We start from the raw sequence: 17,541 nt of genomic DNA, 5'->3' as shown, positions 1-17,541 counted from the left end.
CACAGAATTGTAGAGCTAGAAGGGACTCCAATTATGCTAAGGTTGCCAGACGTCCCCGTTTCCCGGGGACAGTCCCCGGATTTACAAATCAGTCCCTGGACAAAATCCATCTATTTAGAAGGAAGTTGAAAACTGTCCCCGGATTCATTAATTATTATTATTTTGGCAAACTTAAATTATGCATGCCATGGAGAAAGTTGAGAGTGGGAAGTTTTTTGCCCTCCCTCGTAACACTAGAATTTGTGGAACTCCAACAAAGCTGAATGTTGGAAGATTCGGGACAGATAAAAGGAAACCCTTCTTCACACACTGCACAGTCAAACTATGGAACTTGCTTCCCTGGGTGGCAGTGATGGCCACCAACTTGGATGGCTTTGGAAGAGGATTGGACCACCCCTCCCCTTTTTCAATATTGTTTTTGTGTCTGTATATAATAAGCATAGAAATAAAAAAGAAAGAAAGAATCATAGAATCATAGAGTTGGAAGAGACCACAAGGGCCATCCAGTCCAGCCCCCTGCCAAGCAGGAAACACCATCAAAGCATTCCTGACAGATGGCCGTCAAGCCTCCGCTTAAAGACCTCCAAAGAAGAAGACTCCACCACACTCCTTGGCAGCAAATTCCACTGCCGAACAGCTCTTACTGTCAGGAAGTTCTTCCTAATGTTTAGGTGGAATCTTCTTTCTTGTACTGTAGCTTGAATCCATTGCTCCGTGTCTGCTTCTCTGGAGCAGCAGAAAACAACCTTTCTCCCTCCTCCATGTGGCATCCTTTCATATATTTGAACATGGCTATCATATCACCCCTTAACCTTCTCCAGGCTAAACATACCCAGCTCCCTAAGCTGTTCCTCATAAGGCATCGTTTCCAGGCCTTTGACCAATTTGGTTGCCCTCTTCTGGACACGTTCCAGCTAGTCAGTATCCTTCTTGGACTGTGGTGCCCAGAATTGGACACAGTACTCCAGGTGAGGTCTGACCAGAGCAGAATACAGTGGTACTATTACTTCCCTTTATCTAGATGCTATACTCCTATTGATGCAGCCCAGAATTGCATTGGCTTTTTTAGCTGCTGCATCACACTGTTGACTCATGTCAAGTTTGTGGTCTACCAAGACTCCTAGGTCCTTTTCACATGTACTGCTCTCAAACCAGGTGTCACCCACCCTGCAAAGAAAGAAAGAAAGAAAGAAAGAGGATTGGACCAATTCATGGGGGTAAGTCTTAACAACGGCTGCCAGCCATGATGGCTGTGCTCCGCCTCCTTGGCTGGGGGCAGCAATAGTTCTGAATGCCAGTTGCTGGAAAGCACAGGAGGGGAGAGGATGCTCAAAACGTGCTTGAGGGTTTCCTACAGGGATTGGCTTGGCTATTGTAAGAACAGGATGCTGGACCGGAGGGACGATTGGCCTGATCCAGCAGGCTCTTCTTATATTCTTATGTTTAATACAAGTAGGGAGAGCACGGTTGCCCTAAGATCCTTTGTGGGCTTCACAGAGGTATCTGGTTGTGGAAAACAGGATGCTTTGGGCCTGATTTAGCAGGCTATTCTTATGTTCTTATAGGCCAAGGATGGAGACCCCTTTTTAGCCTGAAAGCCATGTTCCTTCAGGGGCAATTATCTGAGGGCCCACACGTATGTTTTAAAGTATGGCTTTTCTTGACTTTACGGTTTTATTTTTTGCAATTAAGTGGTGTATCAGTTATCTGAAATAAACACCAGCGGCAACAATGAGTGGAACAAATGGTGTGGCTTCTACCTTTTATAAAGGAGTTTCCATTCCACCCATCAAAAAGCAAGAAATTTCTACGCACAGATGCCAAATACACACCTCTCCATCCATCGTCCATATAGGCAAGGAAGAGGAATAATCACAGTTTAAGCTCGTTTTGAAGCAAAAGCATTCAAGAAGCAGGCGTGCTGAGGAGTGTGGCCTGCAAAGTCCCCCAAGGGCCCCATAGAGAGAGCTGCTTTTGGCCCCTGGGTTTGAGGTTCCTCACCCATGCCACAGGCCTTTGGTCTGATACTCTTCTTACAAAGCTGCAGGCGTTTGAGGCGGGAGCCTGGACAATGAGAAAAGAGATCCCTGAAAGGGTATGCTGACCTGTTGTGGCATTCCAACAGAACAATGGCTCTGGCCACGTGGGGAGGAACGCAAAAGTGAGGTTAACCTTGAGTCAGAGCCATGAATGAATCCATACATCGACACTATGAGAGACCTTCCAAGTGTCCCCATTTTCCAGGGACAGTCCCAGATATACAGAAGCGGTCCGGGTTTCTGATTTGATCCCAGAATGTTCCAATTTTCCTTAGGACGTTGCTATTTTCATTGGAGAAATCTTGGAGGGTGTGGTAGCAGGGCCGTCTCTAGGCTCGGGCTGGGTGGCGCAAGGTGCCAGAGCGCCTGGCCACCAGGGGTGCCGAACGGCTGGTGTCTGGGAGCAGCTGCTGCTGGCGCCCCTGCACCCCCATGGTGGCAGTAGCGTGCAACTATTGAGCTTCCTCCATGAAGCAGAATCAGCGAGACTCCTGCCTAGAGTGGCACCATGCGCCTGCTGCCACTCTAGGCAGGAGTCTCGCTGATTCTGCTTTATGGAGGAAGCTCAATGGCTGCGCGCCACCGCCGCGTCCCGGAGCGGCCGCTGGAGGGAGGCGCCAAGGAGGGGCCGGTCCAGGGCGAGAAGCCGAGCAGCACCCTCTGCGGGAGGTGGGCTCTGCGCCCAGGCCAGCCCCCTGCAAGGTGGTGTACGCCATCCAGGCTCCGCCACCCTCCATCTCCGCCCCTCAGCTGCGCGCTACTGCTGCCGTGGGGGCGGTGTGCCGGAGAATTTTTGAACCACGGCGCTGGATACCCTTAAGACGTTACTGTGTGGTTATTTTCATTAGAGAAATGTTGGAGGATGTGGAGTTATGTGACCCCCCTAGTCAAGGAGATAAGTAACAACCTGGCAAGTCTTAAAAGTAGGAGAGCAAAGAGCTCAAAGACAGAGGGCACGTAGCAGCACCCGTAGAGGAGACGAGAATGACAAATGAGGAAGTGGGAGAGACAGAGTGTTGGGATTCACTCAGGACAACAGTATTATCCAAGAGGCCGGGTTCTGTAGCCTCTCTCTATAAAGATTGAAATAAAAAAGGACTGTAAGAAACTTTCCCTTATCTTTATATGTTCCTGGGCAACCAGCCGGGAACAGCACCCTGACACTGAGGTTCAGTCAGCCTTTTAATGTGCCAGGATGTAACCTTTGGAACTCAGTGCCAGTAAGGGCTCAGGAAGAATAATCTGTGCCTTCTTTTAGATGCTCCTTAAAATAAAAAGAAACCCTATTCAGATGGGTTCAGGGCCTGCAGGGCCGTCTTAAGCATATTGGGCGCCCTGGCGTGAAGATCGCTCCGGAGCCCCCCCCCCCGCCCCATTTCCCACCATGGCTGTCTGGCGGGCACAGCGCGCAGCAGTGCTGCAGCAGGCACAGCCGCACGGCGCCCCCCTGGCGTCCCGACGGCCTGGCACCCTGCACCACCCAGCCTTGCCTTAGAGCCGGCCCTGAGGGCCTGGATAGCTCAGATCGTTAGACCATGGTGCTGATCAGGGTTCTAAAGTAGCAGGGCACCAGGCACATTTTGCGCCTAAAGATTCTCCATGTGCGAGCACCTTAAAAAGTTTGGGTGCCATATTTTGCGCCTGGTTGATCCTCAAGGATTACTGAAACGTGTGCTTTGAAGCCTCCAAGTATATGTTAAGGACAGATAATATGTTAAGGAGTTTAGCAATAAAGAGTAGAGTGTTTTGAAAACTGAAGTAAGGCACCAATATTTTTTTATTGTAAACCATTAAACATGTATGAACAATTTGTTTAAAAAGGTGATATTAACAATGTGTCACTTAGGTGAACCGCATATTAATTCATGCTTATCAAAATCATTTTAAAAGTGTTGCTTAACCTCCCCCCCCAGTGGTGACTAGACATTCTCTTTTGGTGTCTACAACCCAGATCCCAGGAGCTATTTGACTCCTAGCTTTTCTATCCGAGTGTCTAACAACGGTGCTGATAAGGTCAAAGTTGCAGGATTGATCCCCATAAGGGACAACTGCATATTTCTGCATTGCAGGGGGTTGAGAAAGATGTTCGTCTGGGTCCGTTCTCACTCTACACTTCTATGATTCTACAAGGCAGGCTTTTGCAATGTGAATTTCTTTTTACCAACAGGTTTTTAATTGATGTTTTTATACAGTTGTACCTTGGAAGTCAAACGGGAACTGTTACGGAACTCTGTTCGACTTCCAAAATGTTAAAAACCTAAAGTGCTCCTGCATCCCATCAGAAGCCACGGAAGCCCTGTCGACGTTCGGCTTCCAAAAATAGTTCACAAACTGGAACACTCACTTCCAGGTTTGCAATGTTCGGGAGCCAAAACGTTCGGGGACTTCCAAGGTACGACTGTACTTAAGTTTTTATTGCACTTATTGTAATTTTGCATGCTGCATGCCACCTTGCTGTATTTTTATGGAAGTGTGGTCTATTTCAATATCATCACCCAATCAGTCGATATAACACTGCTCCCAAGGCAGCTGTGCAGGCTACAAATTAGTCAGTAAGCCCAGTTCAAGGTACTCCCTTTGACATGCAAAAGCCAACTTCCTGAAAGAACTCCATATTCTGGAGCTGGCAGGAGAGGCCCCAAGGATCATTCCACCATCAACAACTGGTAAATACATTTTTGTATTGTTGAAAATTTTGGGTAGCAGCAGCAGATCTGATGGGAAATGTGTGTGTTGCCTTTTCTGCTGGCCCTCACTGCTGGGCAAAGAACTTGAACTCCCAGTTTGGTCTTTAATCCAGACATCAGATTGGTTAGTTAGGCAAGGCACACAAGGTGCTGAAATCCAGTAGGACAAAGCTATTGTACTACCATCCTTACTGTATGCTCAGGTCCGGTGCGTCCATTTAGGTGGACTAGGCCATTGCCTAGGGCGCAAAAATGGAGGGGGCGCTGCCGAGCCTGCCCCGCAAAACCCCCGCGCCACCTCCGCCCTTCCAAGGCGCACGCTCGCGTTCCTCCCGCCTATGGAGGGGACACCGAGAGTTCCCCAGCGGCGGCAGCCACAGCGAGTGAGTGGCGGCGGTAGTGGCGGCAAGCGCCCGCAGCCGAAGCCTTCAGCTATGGGCGCTGCCGCCGCCGCCACCCGCCCGCCTGCCTGCCCGCCCGCCTGCTCACTGAGGAGCCCCCAGCGTCCCCTCCACAGGCGGGAGGAGCGTGAGCCAAAAGGAGAGCTCAGCGCCCTCCCGCCCACGGAGGGGACACTGTGAGTTCCCCAGCGGCTGCAGCGAGCAAGCGGCAGCAGCGCCCGCAGCTGAAGCCTTCAGCTATGGGCGCTGCTGCCGCCGCTCGCTCACTGCAGCCGCCGCCGCCGAGGAACTCAAAGCGTCCCCTCCACAGGCGGGAGGGCGCTGAGCTCCCCCCTTGGCCCGTGCTCCTCCTGCCAATGGAGGGGACGCAGGGGCATCAGCGGTGTGTGTGCGTGCGTCATGACGCATGCGTCATGACACATGCGCCCAGGGGGCGCCAGAAGGTGTTTTTCTCTAGGGTGCAAAAAGCCCTAGCACCACTCCTGTGTATGCTTCTGAAATATGGACCACTTATAAATGCCATCTCCAACTCCTCAAAACATTCTATCAACGGTGTCTCTGAAAATGTTTACATATCATTTGGGAAGACAGGCGAACTAATGCCAGTGTACTGAAAGAAGCAAAGATCACCAGTGTCGAAGCAATGATTCTTCAAGACCAACTTCGTTGGACTTATCATGTTGCTTGGATCCCTGATGATCGTCTTCCAAAGAAACTACTCTATTCTGAACTTAAAAATGGAAAGCGTAATGCTGGTGGTCAACAGAAGAGGTTCAAAGACCCTCTCAAGGCATTTTTTTTTAAAAAAAAATGTAGTATAAACACTGACTACTGGGAAACTCTGACCTGTGAGCGCTCCAGTTGGAGAACAGCCTTTACTAAAGGTGTCATGAACTTTGAAGACGCTTGAACTCAGGACAAAGAAACCAGCTAAGAGGAAGGCATGTTTGGCAAACCCTCACCATGATCAACTCCTGCCCGGAAACCTATGTCCCCACGGTGGAAGGATGTGTGGATCCAGAATTGGCCTCCACATCACCTAAGAACACACCATTAAGTCTGTGTTTATGGAAGACTGTAAGTGATTGCCGAAGAAGAAGAAGAAGAAGAAGAAGAAGAAGAAGAAGAAGAAGAAGAAGAAGAAGAAGAAGAAGAAGAAGAAGAAGAAGACAAGGTGCGGTAGGTAAGTGAGAGGCAGTGCTATTTTTCTAGAACATCTCCCTTGTTCTCCTATAATGGCAATGGCACCTACTGTACCTGAAAGGTGCCGGAACTCAGTTTTGGCTGAAAAAAAAGCCCTGACTGGGACCTTCTGTGCAGAAGCGCCACCCTGTTTCTTGGTTTCTCAAAATTCTCTATGTCACTTGCCAAGCTGAGAGCTGTGCCTGCTCCACCCTTCGAAAGAAAGGTCCAGGGGCCATGTTGCTTGCTGAATCAATGACTTGGCATGAACTTAGCCTTTTATCCATACCTCTTATGCACATGCGGCACTTTGTAACCTGTGCCCTGCCTATGTATCAATATGATTTGCTCATGAAAGCCTTTGGCAGAATCCAAGCTGGCAGTCTGATTCCTTTGCCCAGGAGGAATGAGGGCCAGGACAAACTCTCTTTTTCCAGTGCTGTCAACCAATTTGAACTGGTTTGGAAACTGCACTGCAGAAGTGCTTTAAATAAAAGAGCTTTAAAACAAATCAAAAAGGCTTCATATCATATCATATCATAGAATTGTAGAGTCGGAAGGGACCAACCCCCCCCCCCCCGTGATGCAGGAATCTTTTTCCCGACATAGGGATTGAACGCACAACACTGAGATTAAGAGTCTCATACTTATGGTGCTGGAGGAGACTCTTGAGAGTCCCATGGACTGTAAGAAGATCAAACCTATCCATTCTTAAGGAAATCAGCCCTGAGTGCTCACTGGAAGGACAGATCGTGAAGCTGAGGCTCCAATACTTTGGCCACCTCATGAGAAGAGAAGACTCCCTGGAAAAGACCCTGATGTTGGGAAAGATGGAGGGCACTAGGAGAAGGGGACGACAGAGGATGAGATGGCTGGACAGTGTTCTTGAAGCTACCAACATGAGTTTGACCAAACTGCGGGAGGCAGTGGAAGACAGGAGTGCCTGGCGTGCTCTGGTCCATGGGGTCCCGAAGAGTCGGACACGACTAAACGACTAAACAGCAACAACTCTACCAGCTGAGCTATCCCAGATCATATGTCACAGAAAGAAAGAAAAAACAATTTATACAAGAATGTATGGGAGTGTCTTATATTGTTTGTGTGTGTGTGTGTGTGTGTGTGTGTGTGTGTGTGCATATTTTCACTTTTATGTGTATCTTTGTTGTTGTTTTTCTCCCTCTCACTTTTCTTTCTTCTTTCTGTATCACTTTATTTCTTATAACTGAAATCATCTTAATAACATATATATATATATATTTAAAAAAACAACCCAGAAAGAATAAAGATAATGCTCAAATGATAAATAAAATGCTGAAGAAAGGAAGCGTTTTCAGCCCGTGGTGGTGTAGTGGTTTAAGTGTCAAAGAAAAACCTGGGAGACCAGGAACTCACTACACTGGTCAATTATAGTGTTATAAATGTGCTATGAACATGTGACACCAGATGGTGCTGTAGAGCTAAAATCCAAAGGGAATGGTAAATTGCATTGGGAGTTTTTACAATTTTTTATAGCATTTTAAGTATCAGTGTAGATCCGGCCCAGATTTCAAATCCCATTTGGCCATTGTCACAGGTTGTTGCGGCTACTCTAGAGTAACGACTCTGCACCTGCTTGTCTTTAAACAATCTTTATTGGTGCGCTCTATGTACAGTGTAACGGGGTGTCAGGAAACATGTCTTCTCAGTCCGATGCAGAATCCGGGACTGCCCCCCCTGCGCCCCCTTTTCCAACATAAAAGGCACGGGACGGACAGTCTCCTCCCTTTCCGTCTTTTCCTTAATTCCGGAACCGGGGGCAAAGGTCTGCGCTCGATGTTTTCCCTTTCCCCCCTGCTCTCCTCCCTCCGTTCCTGGCTATGGTGCTCATGCTCTCCCAGGCTGTCAGAGCCCCAGTCCCCTCTTCCTGTTTCCTGCCTTGCCTCTGCCAAGTCTGCGCTCTCATGGCTACTAGTTGATGAGCTGCTCCTGATCAGAGGCGGGGGTTCCCTGTACTCCCTTCCTCTTGTTGCTGTTGTTGTTTAGTCGTTTAGTCGTGTCCGACTCTTCGTGACCCCATGGACCATAGCACGCCAGGCACTCCTGTCTTGCACTGCCTCCCGCACTTTGGTCAAACTCATGTTGGTAGCTTCGAGAACACTGTCCAACCATCTCATCCTCTGTCGTCCCCTTCTCCTTGTGCCCTCCATCTTTCCCAACATCAGGGTCTTTTCCAAGGATTCTTCTCTTCTCATGAGGTGGCCAAAGTATTGGAGCCTCAGCTTCACGATCTGTCCTTCCAGGGAGCACACAGGGCTGATTTCCTTCAGAATGGATAGGTTTGATCTTCTAGCAGTCCATGGGACTCTCAAGAGTCTCCTCCAGCACCAGAATTCAAAGCACCCTTCCTCTTACAGCCATGAAACTCACTGGGTGTAACCTTGCACCACTAACAGCTTCTCAGCCTGGCCTGCCTCACAGGGTTGTTGTGGGGATTAAATGAGGAGGGGGAGAACCCCATGGACCAATTAGAGCTCCTTAGAGCAAAAAAAAGTGGGTTATAAATGCAATAAACGATAATACCTGTCAGGGGGACTCCTTGCAGGGACCCTCCCCCAGTCATCCTGACCAGCACTTTGCCCAGTGACAGCACTAGCAGCGGGTCAGGAGAAGCGGGTCAGGTGGGGTGGAGAGGGGGCTCTCAGACGTGTCACAGCCTAGGCACCAACCCAGCTGGCCAGAAGGGGAAGGACAGCGCAGCGAGGTGCCGGAGTCTCTGCAACGCTCCAGCCGAAGGACGGGAGAAGGAACGCAGCCCCTTCTGGCACCCGAATTGAGGCGCGCACCCACACGCACGGCTAGGGGGAGGCGCATTGGGGTGCCCAGGCTTTTATGCTGGCCGAAGAGCCGGAAGCTGTCATTGCCGGGTTCTGAATCGGACTAGGCAGTCATGTTTTCTGATTTCTCTGCACTGTAAATAATATGCACAATAAAACTCTGAAAGACAGAGCGGACTGGAGCGTCTTTACTCGTGAGTAGCCGCAACAATCCCCTGACAATACCAAATAATGAAATTCTACCATACCAGAAACCCCAACTCTTGCAATCCCAAGGAATGAAAGACACAGCCAATAGTTTAAGGGCTGACCCATATTTATTTATTTATTCATTCATTTAGAGAGACAGCCTATCTTTGTGGAGCATCGAAGAGATGGCTCTGGCATCCGAAACTCCTCTCCTTATGGTCTCCCGGGCGCTCACGCTTTGTAGTGTCTGTATGGGTATTTGTGTGGAGGTGGTGGAGCAGGATGGTGATATTTTGGAGGTGGTGGTGGTGGAGGAGGGGGAGGAGGGGGAGGAGGAGGAGGAGGTGGTGGTGGAGGAGGAGGAGGAGGAGGTGGTGGAGGATGGTAGTTTGGGCGCGGTTGCGGCTGTGGTCGTGGGATGCAGCAGTAGTGCCCGCGGTGGCTGCAGGCGCAGTTCAGCTGTGAAGTCTCATAGTACCTGCATTTGGAGCTGCAGTAGCCATAACAGTGTTGGTTGCAATGCCTTTTGACACCTGCAAAAGAGAAAAATATGAGGTTAGGCTAGGGAAAGTAAAACTTAATTTGTTAGTGGAGGGAGAGGGGGGGGGTTAAAGACCTCCGTAGGCAATGATCCCAAAGCAGAGGGGACCTACAAAGATGTGGGTCTGTCCCCTCAGACTCCAAAGTGACCCCTTTTGCTGACCGCTCAAAGGATGGGGATGTGATGGGTGACTCCCCTGGAGCCCTCGGTAAAGGAAGAGGCTCCTTGTCTCTGCTCCAATATCTGTCCAAAGGCTCTCAACATCCGCTCTTTAATTCCCTGACAAAGACTAAAAAGTTCCCAACTAGGTGCTGGGCTCTGCCCCTTTAAGTTCCTGCTAGGTCTCAGCGAAGGAGTAAGGATTAAGTGCTCAGCAGACCTGCTTGGTTATTTGATTAGACAGATGAACCCACAGAAGCATCCAATTGCCTCAGGAGCTCTCCCAGGCTCTACAGCAGGGTTTCCCAAACTTGGGTCGCCGGCTCTTGTTGGACTACAATTCCCATCATCCCTGACCAGTGGTCCTGCTAACTAGGGGTGCTGGGAGCTGTAGTCCAACAAGAGCTGGAGACCAAAGTTTGGGAAACCCTGACTTAGAGCATTTTCTCTTTGCATGGTTTGTGAATGCTACACTCCTCTCCCCTTTTATCTTTCCAAGTTTGGGAAACACTGCTTTACAGGACTCAACCTTAAAGGCTGCCCTGAGCAGGGGTGAGGAGCCTGTGGTCCCCCAGTTGTTGTTGGACTGCAACTCCCATCAGCTCCACCCAGCATGGACAATGGTAATGGATGATGGGAGTTGTAGTCCAACAACATTTGGAGGGCTCCGGGTTCCTCACCCTTGCTCAGAACAGCAGTTTAAGATCCTTAGAAAGATCTTAGGTGTTCAGCCTGAGGATGTGTGTTTACGTTCCAGTTGTTCCGCTGTTGAGAGGCTCCTATTGGCTAGTATCTGTGACTGAGAACACACAGCACATTTTTCTCTTCCTCTTGCCCATTATGCTTTTATAACTCTCCTTTAAAGGGATTACTTTGTAGAGGGACATAAGAAGAGCTCTGCTGGATCCGGCCAATGGCCCATCTTGTCCAGCATCCTGTTCTCACAGTGACCAACCAGATGCCATGGGAAGAATGCGGGCAGGATCTCAGCACAACAGCACTCTCCCCTTACACAACTCCCAACAACTGGCACCCAGAGACTTACTGCCTCTGATAGTGTAGGCAGAGCATAGCCATCGTGCCGGTAGACACTGAGAGCCTTATCCTCCATGAATATCTCTAACCTCCAAGTTGGGGGCCATCACTGCCTCCTGTGGGAGTGAGTTCCACAGTTCTAATTGTGCTCTGCGTGAAGACATCCTTCCTTTTATCCATCCTGAATCGTCCACCATTCATTGTCTTGGGGTGGCCCCAAGTATTATGAAATGGGGAGAAAACCATACAGTGGTGCCTCGCTAGACGAATTTAATTCGTTCCACAGGTCTTTTCTCATAACGAAAAATTCGTCTAGTGAATCCCATAGGAATGCATTGAAATTTTTTTTGGATGTTTTTTTTTTTGCCCATAGGAACGCATTAATTGAATTTCAACGCATTCCTATGGGAAACCGTGATTCGCTAGACAAATTTTTCATAAAACGAATTCGTCTAGCGAGGCAACCTCCGCTCGGAAAAACCTTTTGTTAAGCGGAAATTTCGTTAAGCAGGGCATTCGTTAAGCAGGGCACCACTGTATCTCTATCCACTTTCTCCATAACAAGCATAATATTATACATTTTCAGCACATCTCTCCCTGTCCTTACATGCCTTGTTCTCTAAACTAAGAAGTCTCAAATGTTGTAAGCCTCTCTCATAGGGGAATTTCTCTTGGTGATTTTTACCCACCCTTTTCTGCTCTTCCCTCAACACCCTTTTGGACAAAGCTACCCTCTGTGGCCTCCAAGTGTACAACAGCACATTGAAGGCATGTACAGCTTTCTGCTACATCCTTGGTGCTCTGTCATTTATTGCCTTCCTCGTTGGCTAGTTTCGAAGTTTGTATGTACACACACAAACACACACCACCACCTTAAAAAGAAATCTTAACTGGTTTACCCTCAAAAGGGCACCGAGACCATCACTGACACCCCATTCCCCCTTTTTTATCTCCCCTTCCTCATATTCAGTGGTCACCAGGAACTGGAAGATCATGGGGTTGCAAGGATGGTGACATTCAACAAAGAATCTTGGCAGTATAAGGGGTCCAAAGACTAGTCCAACCCCATAACTCCTATCAGATTCCCCATTCTTACCTTCGGTGCCGACTATAGCCAGCAGGAACACAGCACAGCAGATGAGAAGGACCCTCATGGTGAAAGCTTTGCTTGGTTCTCTCTCAGCAAGTCTCAGCGGCAGATGATCCGATGTAGGAGAAGTCTCCCAGAAGATCGGATGAAGAGTGTGTCCAGGAGCCTCGGTATTTATGGGGGGTTTGAAGAATGGAGCAGGAGGAGCTTGGAGGTGGGCGACGCCTGCATCATTGTTTCGGAGGAGCATCATTGTGTCGCTCTGACCTCAACGGGGCGCAGTCAAAATGCATCTCACCGTTTTCCATGTGGAGCCTGTTTGGTGCCATTTCCCAGAACTCTGCAGCGTCCACATCCGGCCCAAAAGATGAAGTGGATAAGTGATGCCTGGACAGCATGTTCAGAGAGCTTTAAAAAAAAATGTCAAGCACACCTCAAATGAGAATAATAAGAGACGGGGAGATCACTATCACATCCTTTGAAGAGGATCTGGGAGATAGGAAAACATGAACAAAAGGTTTTCCACTGAGACCAACAGTGTCTGGGTATAATGGCTCATTGTTGCAAATCTGAAGACTTCGGTAAGCAGAGTTCCCAGAATGCTTTGCCTGAACGCTGTGCAGCCACCCAAAAGCCCATCAAACTTGGGGTGAATTTTTGCACAAATTGTGCCCAAACTGGGCACTTTTGAAAAATTAAACCAGCTTGTTGACTACATAGAACTAGAGCTGTACCAATAAATTCAAAAAATAAATACTTTTAAAAACTCTTTTTGGGGTGAGTGGGGGCAAAATGCTTAGCTCTCCAAAAATCATGGATGATTTTATCCAGAATTCCTCAACTCCTCATACTTTTCAAGAAGCTTATAGATGACACCCAGTCTCAAACATCACACTAGTCTGCGCCATTATTGTTCAGCTACTACTCTGGTGGGTTTTCTTCTTCTTTTTTTAAAATGTATTTTCTGTGTACTTTCCTTGTACAGTGGTACCTTGGTTTACAACCATAATCCGTTCCAGAGGTCTGTTTGTAAACCAAAACAGGTTGTAACCCAAGGCGTGCTTTCACCAATGGAGCCTCCAAAAAACATTTGTTCGTAATCAAAAAAAAAATGAGTTGCAATCCAAAAAAAGTTTGCAAACCAGGACACTCACTTCCGGGTTTGATGGGTTAATAATAATAATAATAATAATATTATTATTATTATTATTATTTATGCCCCATCCATCTGGCTGGGTTTCCCCAGCCACTCTGGGCGGATTCCAACAAAAATATTAAAATACAATAATTTATTAAACATTAAAAGCTTCCCTAAACAGGGCTGCCTTCAGATGTCTTCTACAAGTCTGGTAGTTGTTTTTCTCTTTGACATCTGGTGGAAGGGCGTTCCACAGGGCGGGTGCCACTACTGAGAAGGCCCTCTGCCTGGTTCCCTGTAACTTGGCTTCTCGCAATGAGGGAACCACCAGAAGGCCCTTGGTACTGGACCTCAGTGTCCGGGCAGAACGATGGGGGTGGAGACGCTCCTTCAGGTATACTGGACCGAGGCAGTTTAGGGCTTTAAAGGTCAGCACCAACACTTTGAATTGTGCTCGGAAACGTGTTGTTGTTGTTTAGTCGTTTAGTCGTGTCCGACTCTTCGTGACCCCATGGACCATAGCACGCCAGGCACTCCTGTCTTGCGCTGCCTCCCGCAGTTTGGTCAAACTCATGTTCGTAGCTTCGAGAACACTGTCCAACCATCTTGTCCTCTGTCGTCCCCTTCTCCTAGTGCCATCAATCTTTCCCAACATCAGGGTCTTTTCCAAGGATTCTTCTCTTCTCATGAGGTGGCCAAAGTATTGGAGCCTCAGCTTCACGATCTGTCCTTCCAGGGAGCACTCAGGGCTGATTTCCTTCAGAATGGATAGGTTTGATCTTCTTGCAGTCCATGGGACTCTCAAGAGTCTCCTCCAGCACCATAATTCAAAAGCATCAATTCTTCGGCGATCAGCCTTCTTTATGGTCCAGCTCTCACTTCCATACATCACTACTGGGAAAACCATAGCTTTAACTATACGGACCTTTGTCGGCAAGGTGATGTCTCTGCTTTTTAAGATGCTGTCTAGGTTTGTCATTGCTTTTCTCCCAAGAAGCAGGCATCTTTTAATTTCGTGACTGCAGTCACCATCTGCAGTGATCAAGGAGCCCAAGAAGGTAAAATCTCTCACTGCCTCCATTTCTTCCCCTTCTATTTGCCAGGAGGTGATGGGACCAGTGGCCATGATCTTGGTTTTTTTGATGTTGAGCTTCAGACCATATTTTGCGCTCTCCTCTTTCACCCTCATTAAAAGGTTCTTTAATTCCTCCTCGCTTTCTGCCATCAAGGTTGTGTCATCTGCATATCTGAGGTTGTTGATATTTCTCGGAAACGTACTGGGAGCCAATGCAGGTCTTTCAAGACCAGTGTTATGTGGTCTCAGCGGCCACTCCCAGTCACCAGTCTAGCTGCCACATTCTGGATTAGTTGTGGTTTCCGGGTCACCTTCAAAGGCAGCCCCACATAGAGCACATTGCAGTAGTCCAAGTGGGAGATAACTAGAGCATGCACCACTCTGGCGAGACAGTCCGCGGGCACGTAGAATGTATGCAAACCAAGACATATGCAAAACAAGATACCACTGTATTTCTGTTCTTTTCTATTCCCCTAAAGATAGCAAGCAAGCAAGCAAGCAAACAAGCAAGCAACACACACACACACACACACACACACACACACACACACACACACACACACACACAACCCCTCTACCAATATTAAGTACTTTGTTTCAATTTTTGACTATGCATGTGTAGGGCTAGCTGTAATAATTCAAATCTATCCCTGGATAGATTTTTTTTTATCTTTTATTTTCTAGCCAATAGACAACACAGAAACCAAACCTTGATGGTGGCTATAAAAGAAGAAAAATTTCAATCCTTTTCCCTTAACAGCAACAAACATCAAATGGATTTTCCATATTTGGGTCATTTCACGGTCCCATCTCTTTTCTTTTTCTGCTTTTTTGGAGGCGGCCACCATTTTGTGACTGGTGCCCCCAGCACCTCCTCAAAATCCCAAATGTGACACCAGACTCAAAAAGCTTGCCAACCACTGTTATCTTTTCTACAGTTACAGGTGTTCATGTCTAATATTCTTTATTCTAAAATATAAAACCAAGTTGTCCGTCTTTTCGAGTATGGAAATGGAATTATGGAGAAAGCGTCATCTGTTCTCATTCTGTCTGTCAGAAACTTTGTTGCTTTATGTGGCAACCGAATTAAGGGGTGGGGAGGCCTCACCTGCAAAAGAAGATGCAAATTTGCATATGACAGTGTAACTTGGGTCTCCAAACTTGGGTCTCCAGCTGTAGTTGAACTATAACTTCCATCATCCCTGACCAGTGGTCCTGCTAGCTAGGGATGATGGGAATTGTAGTCCAACAAGAGCTGGAGACCAAACCCTGACTTAGAGCATTTTCTCTTTACATGGTTTGTGAATCCTCTCCCCTTTTATCTTTGCAACAACCCTGTGATGTAGGACAAGATCTATCTCTGTCTGTCTGTCTGTCTATCATAGGGACGTGGGTGGCGCTGTGGTCTAAATCACTGAGCTTCTTGGGCTTGTGGATCAGACGGTTCAAATCCCCGCAACTTAGTGAGCTCCCGTTGCTCTGTTTCAGCTCCTGCCAACCTAGCATTTCGAAAGCACACCAGTGCACGTAGATAAATAGGTACTGCTGTGGCAGGAAGGTAAACAGTGTTTCCGTGTGCTCTAGTTTCTGTCACGGTGTTCCATTGCACCAGAAGTGGTTTAGTTATGCAGGCCACATGACCCAGAAAGCTGCCTGTGGACAAACGCTGGCTCCCTTGGCCTTAAAGTGAGATGAGTGCCACAACCCCATAGTCGCCTTTGACTGGACTTAACTGTCCAGGGGTCCTCATCTACCTGTCTGTCTGTCTCAGTTGGTCACTGTATTTGGTGTAGCCTTAACAGCCCCTAAAATGCTGAACTATATTCTGGTGGGGTACAATCTATACCTGTCTACTCAGAATTAAGTCTCATTGAGCTACATGTGTAAATGTATAGGACTGCAAATTAAGTTCTACCTCTGACAGGAATCTGCTGTCAGACAGAATTGTCAGGAAGGAACCCTGAGGGTCTTTGAGTCCAACCCCCTGATATGCAGGAATCTCAACTAAAACAAGGGGTTGCTCTGTGGGGCAGAAAGGGGGACTCCTAACAAGCCTTAACAAACTACAGCTCCCAGGTTCCCATGGGGGAAGCCATGACTGTTTAAAATAGCATCAATATATGGTGTGAATGTGACCTTCAGGCCCCACAATATGGCCCAGCTTTCTCCCGATTGAGTACTGGGACATTTACTACATGCTTGTGAAACATGGACTTCTTATAAACGCCATCTCCAACTCCTCGAAAGATTCCATCAACAGTGTCTCTGAAATTTTTTACACATCACTTGGGAAGACAGGTGAACTAATATCAGTGTACTGGAAGAAGCAAAGGTCACCACTGTCGAAGCAATGATTCTTCAACATCAACTTCGTTGGACTGGTCATGTTGTGTGGATGCCTGATGATCGTCTTCCAAAGCAACTACTCTATTCCAAACTTAAAAATGGAAAGCGTAATGCTGGTGCTCAACAAAAGAGGTTCAAAGACTGTCTCAAGGCAAATCTTTTTTAAAAATGTAGTATAAACACCGACAACTGGGAAACACTGGCCTGCGAGCCCTCCAGTAGGAGAACAGCCTTTACCAAAGGTGTCGTGGGCTTTGAAGACACTCGATCTCAGGATGAAAGGGAGAAATGTGCTAAGAGGAAGGCATGCTTGGCAAATCCACACCGTGATCAGCTCCCGCCCAGAAACCAATGTCCCCACTATGGAAGGAAGTGCGGATCCAGAATTGGCCTCCACAGTCCCTTACGGACTCATTGTTAAAACCGTGTTTATGGAAGACAATCTTACTCGGCTACGAATGATCGCCAAAGAGAAGATGGCCCGGGTACGAGATGCTTTTGAAAAATGAATGGGGTTTTCCAAAAGCAGTTCACAAAGCTGAAAGAGGAAGTGGGAACAAGTGCCACCCTCCCAACTTCCTTTCTAAGGTAGAAAATGATAACCCCCTCTTACCAATGCAAGACCAAGGGGGCAGTTAGTGTGTGTGTGTGTGTTTGGGGGGGGCGTTCAGAGACTTTGGGGTCACCAGGAAGAACTCTGCTTGGTGTGTCAAACCCATGCATTTAAGACGAAGCCATGTGACTCGTTTTTGTGCAAAAGGAAGATAACAGTCAGGAACTATTGTGCTAGCCAGGTGGCAGAAGGCACAGACAGTCCCAGCACCGAAAGTTCAGCAGAAGTAGGGA

At 47.9% G+C, this 17,541-nt stretch overlaps 1 protein-coding gene and 1 long non-coding RNA gene across 3 annotated transcripts in view; one reads left to right on the top strand and one right to left on the bottom strand.

The window, feature by feature from the left end:
- LOC148686471 (uncharacterized) overlaps nucleotides 1-17,541 on the top strand; it is a 425,644-nt gene that overhangs the window by 384,529 nt on the left and 23,574 nt on the right. The gene's annotated exons all lie outside the window — the stretch shown is intronic.
- LOC132591931 (uncharacterized) lies at nucleotides 9,418-12,475 on the bottom strand. The gene is made up of 2 exons (XM_060273159.2): nucleotides 12,143-12,475; nucleotides 9,418-9,844 (listed from the first exon to the last, which is right to left on the bottom strand). The coding sequence occupies exons 1-2, from the start codon at nucleotides 12,387-12,389 to the stop codon at nucleotides 9,543-9,545; spliced, it is 549 nt and encodes a 182-aa protein (XP_060129142.1). The 5' UTR covers nucleotides 12,390-12,475; the 3' UTR covers nucleotides 9,418-9,542.

This window comes from Zootoca vivipara, chromosome 3, assembly GCF_965207765.1.
Source record: "Zootoca vivipara chromosome 3, rZooViv2.hap1.1, whole genome shotgun sequence".
In the NCBI taxonomy this organism is placed as follows: Eukaryota; Metazoa; Chordata; class Lepidosauria; order Squamata; family Lacertidae; genus Zootoca; species Zootoca vivipara.
Note: the sequence above shows the minus strand (reverse complement) of the source record. Positions and strands in the feature narration are given on the sequence as shown.

Bases quoted from the DNA above. Each gene is read 5' to 3' on its own strand.
- LOC132591931 (XM_060273159.2), bottom strand. From the start codon at position 12,389: ATGATGCTCCTCCGAAACAATGATGCAGGCGTCGCCCACCTCCAAGCT. The intron at 9,845-12,142 runs GTAAGAATGGGG...TCTCTTTTGCAG, and splicing joins GGCTATAGTCGGCACCGAAG to GTGTCAAAAGGCATTGCAAC.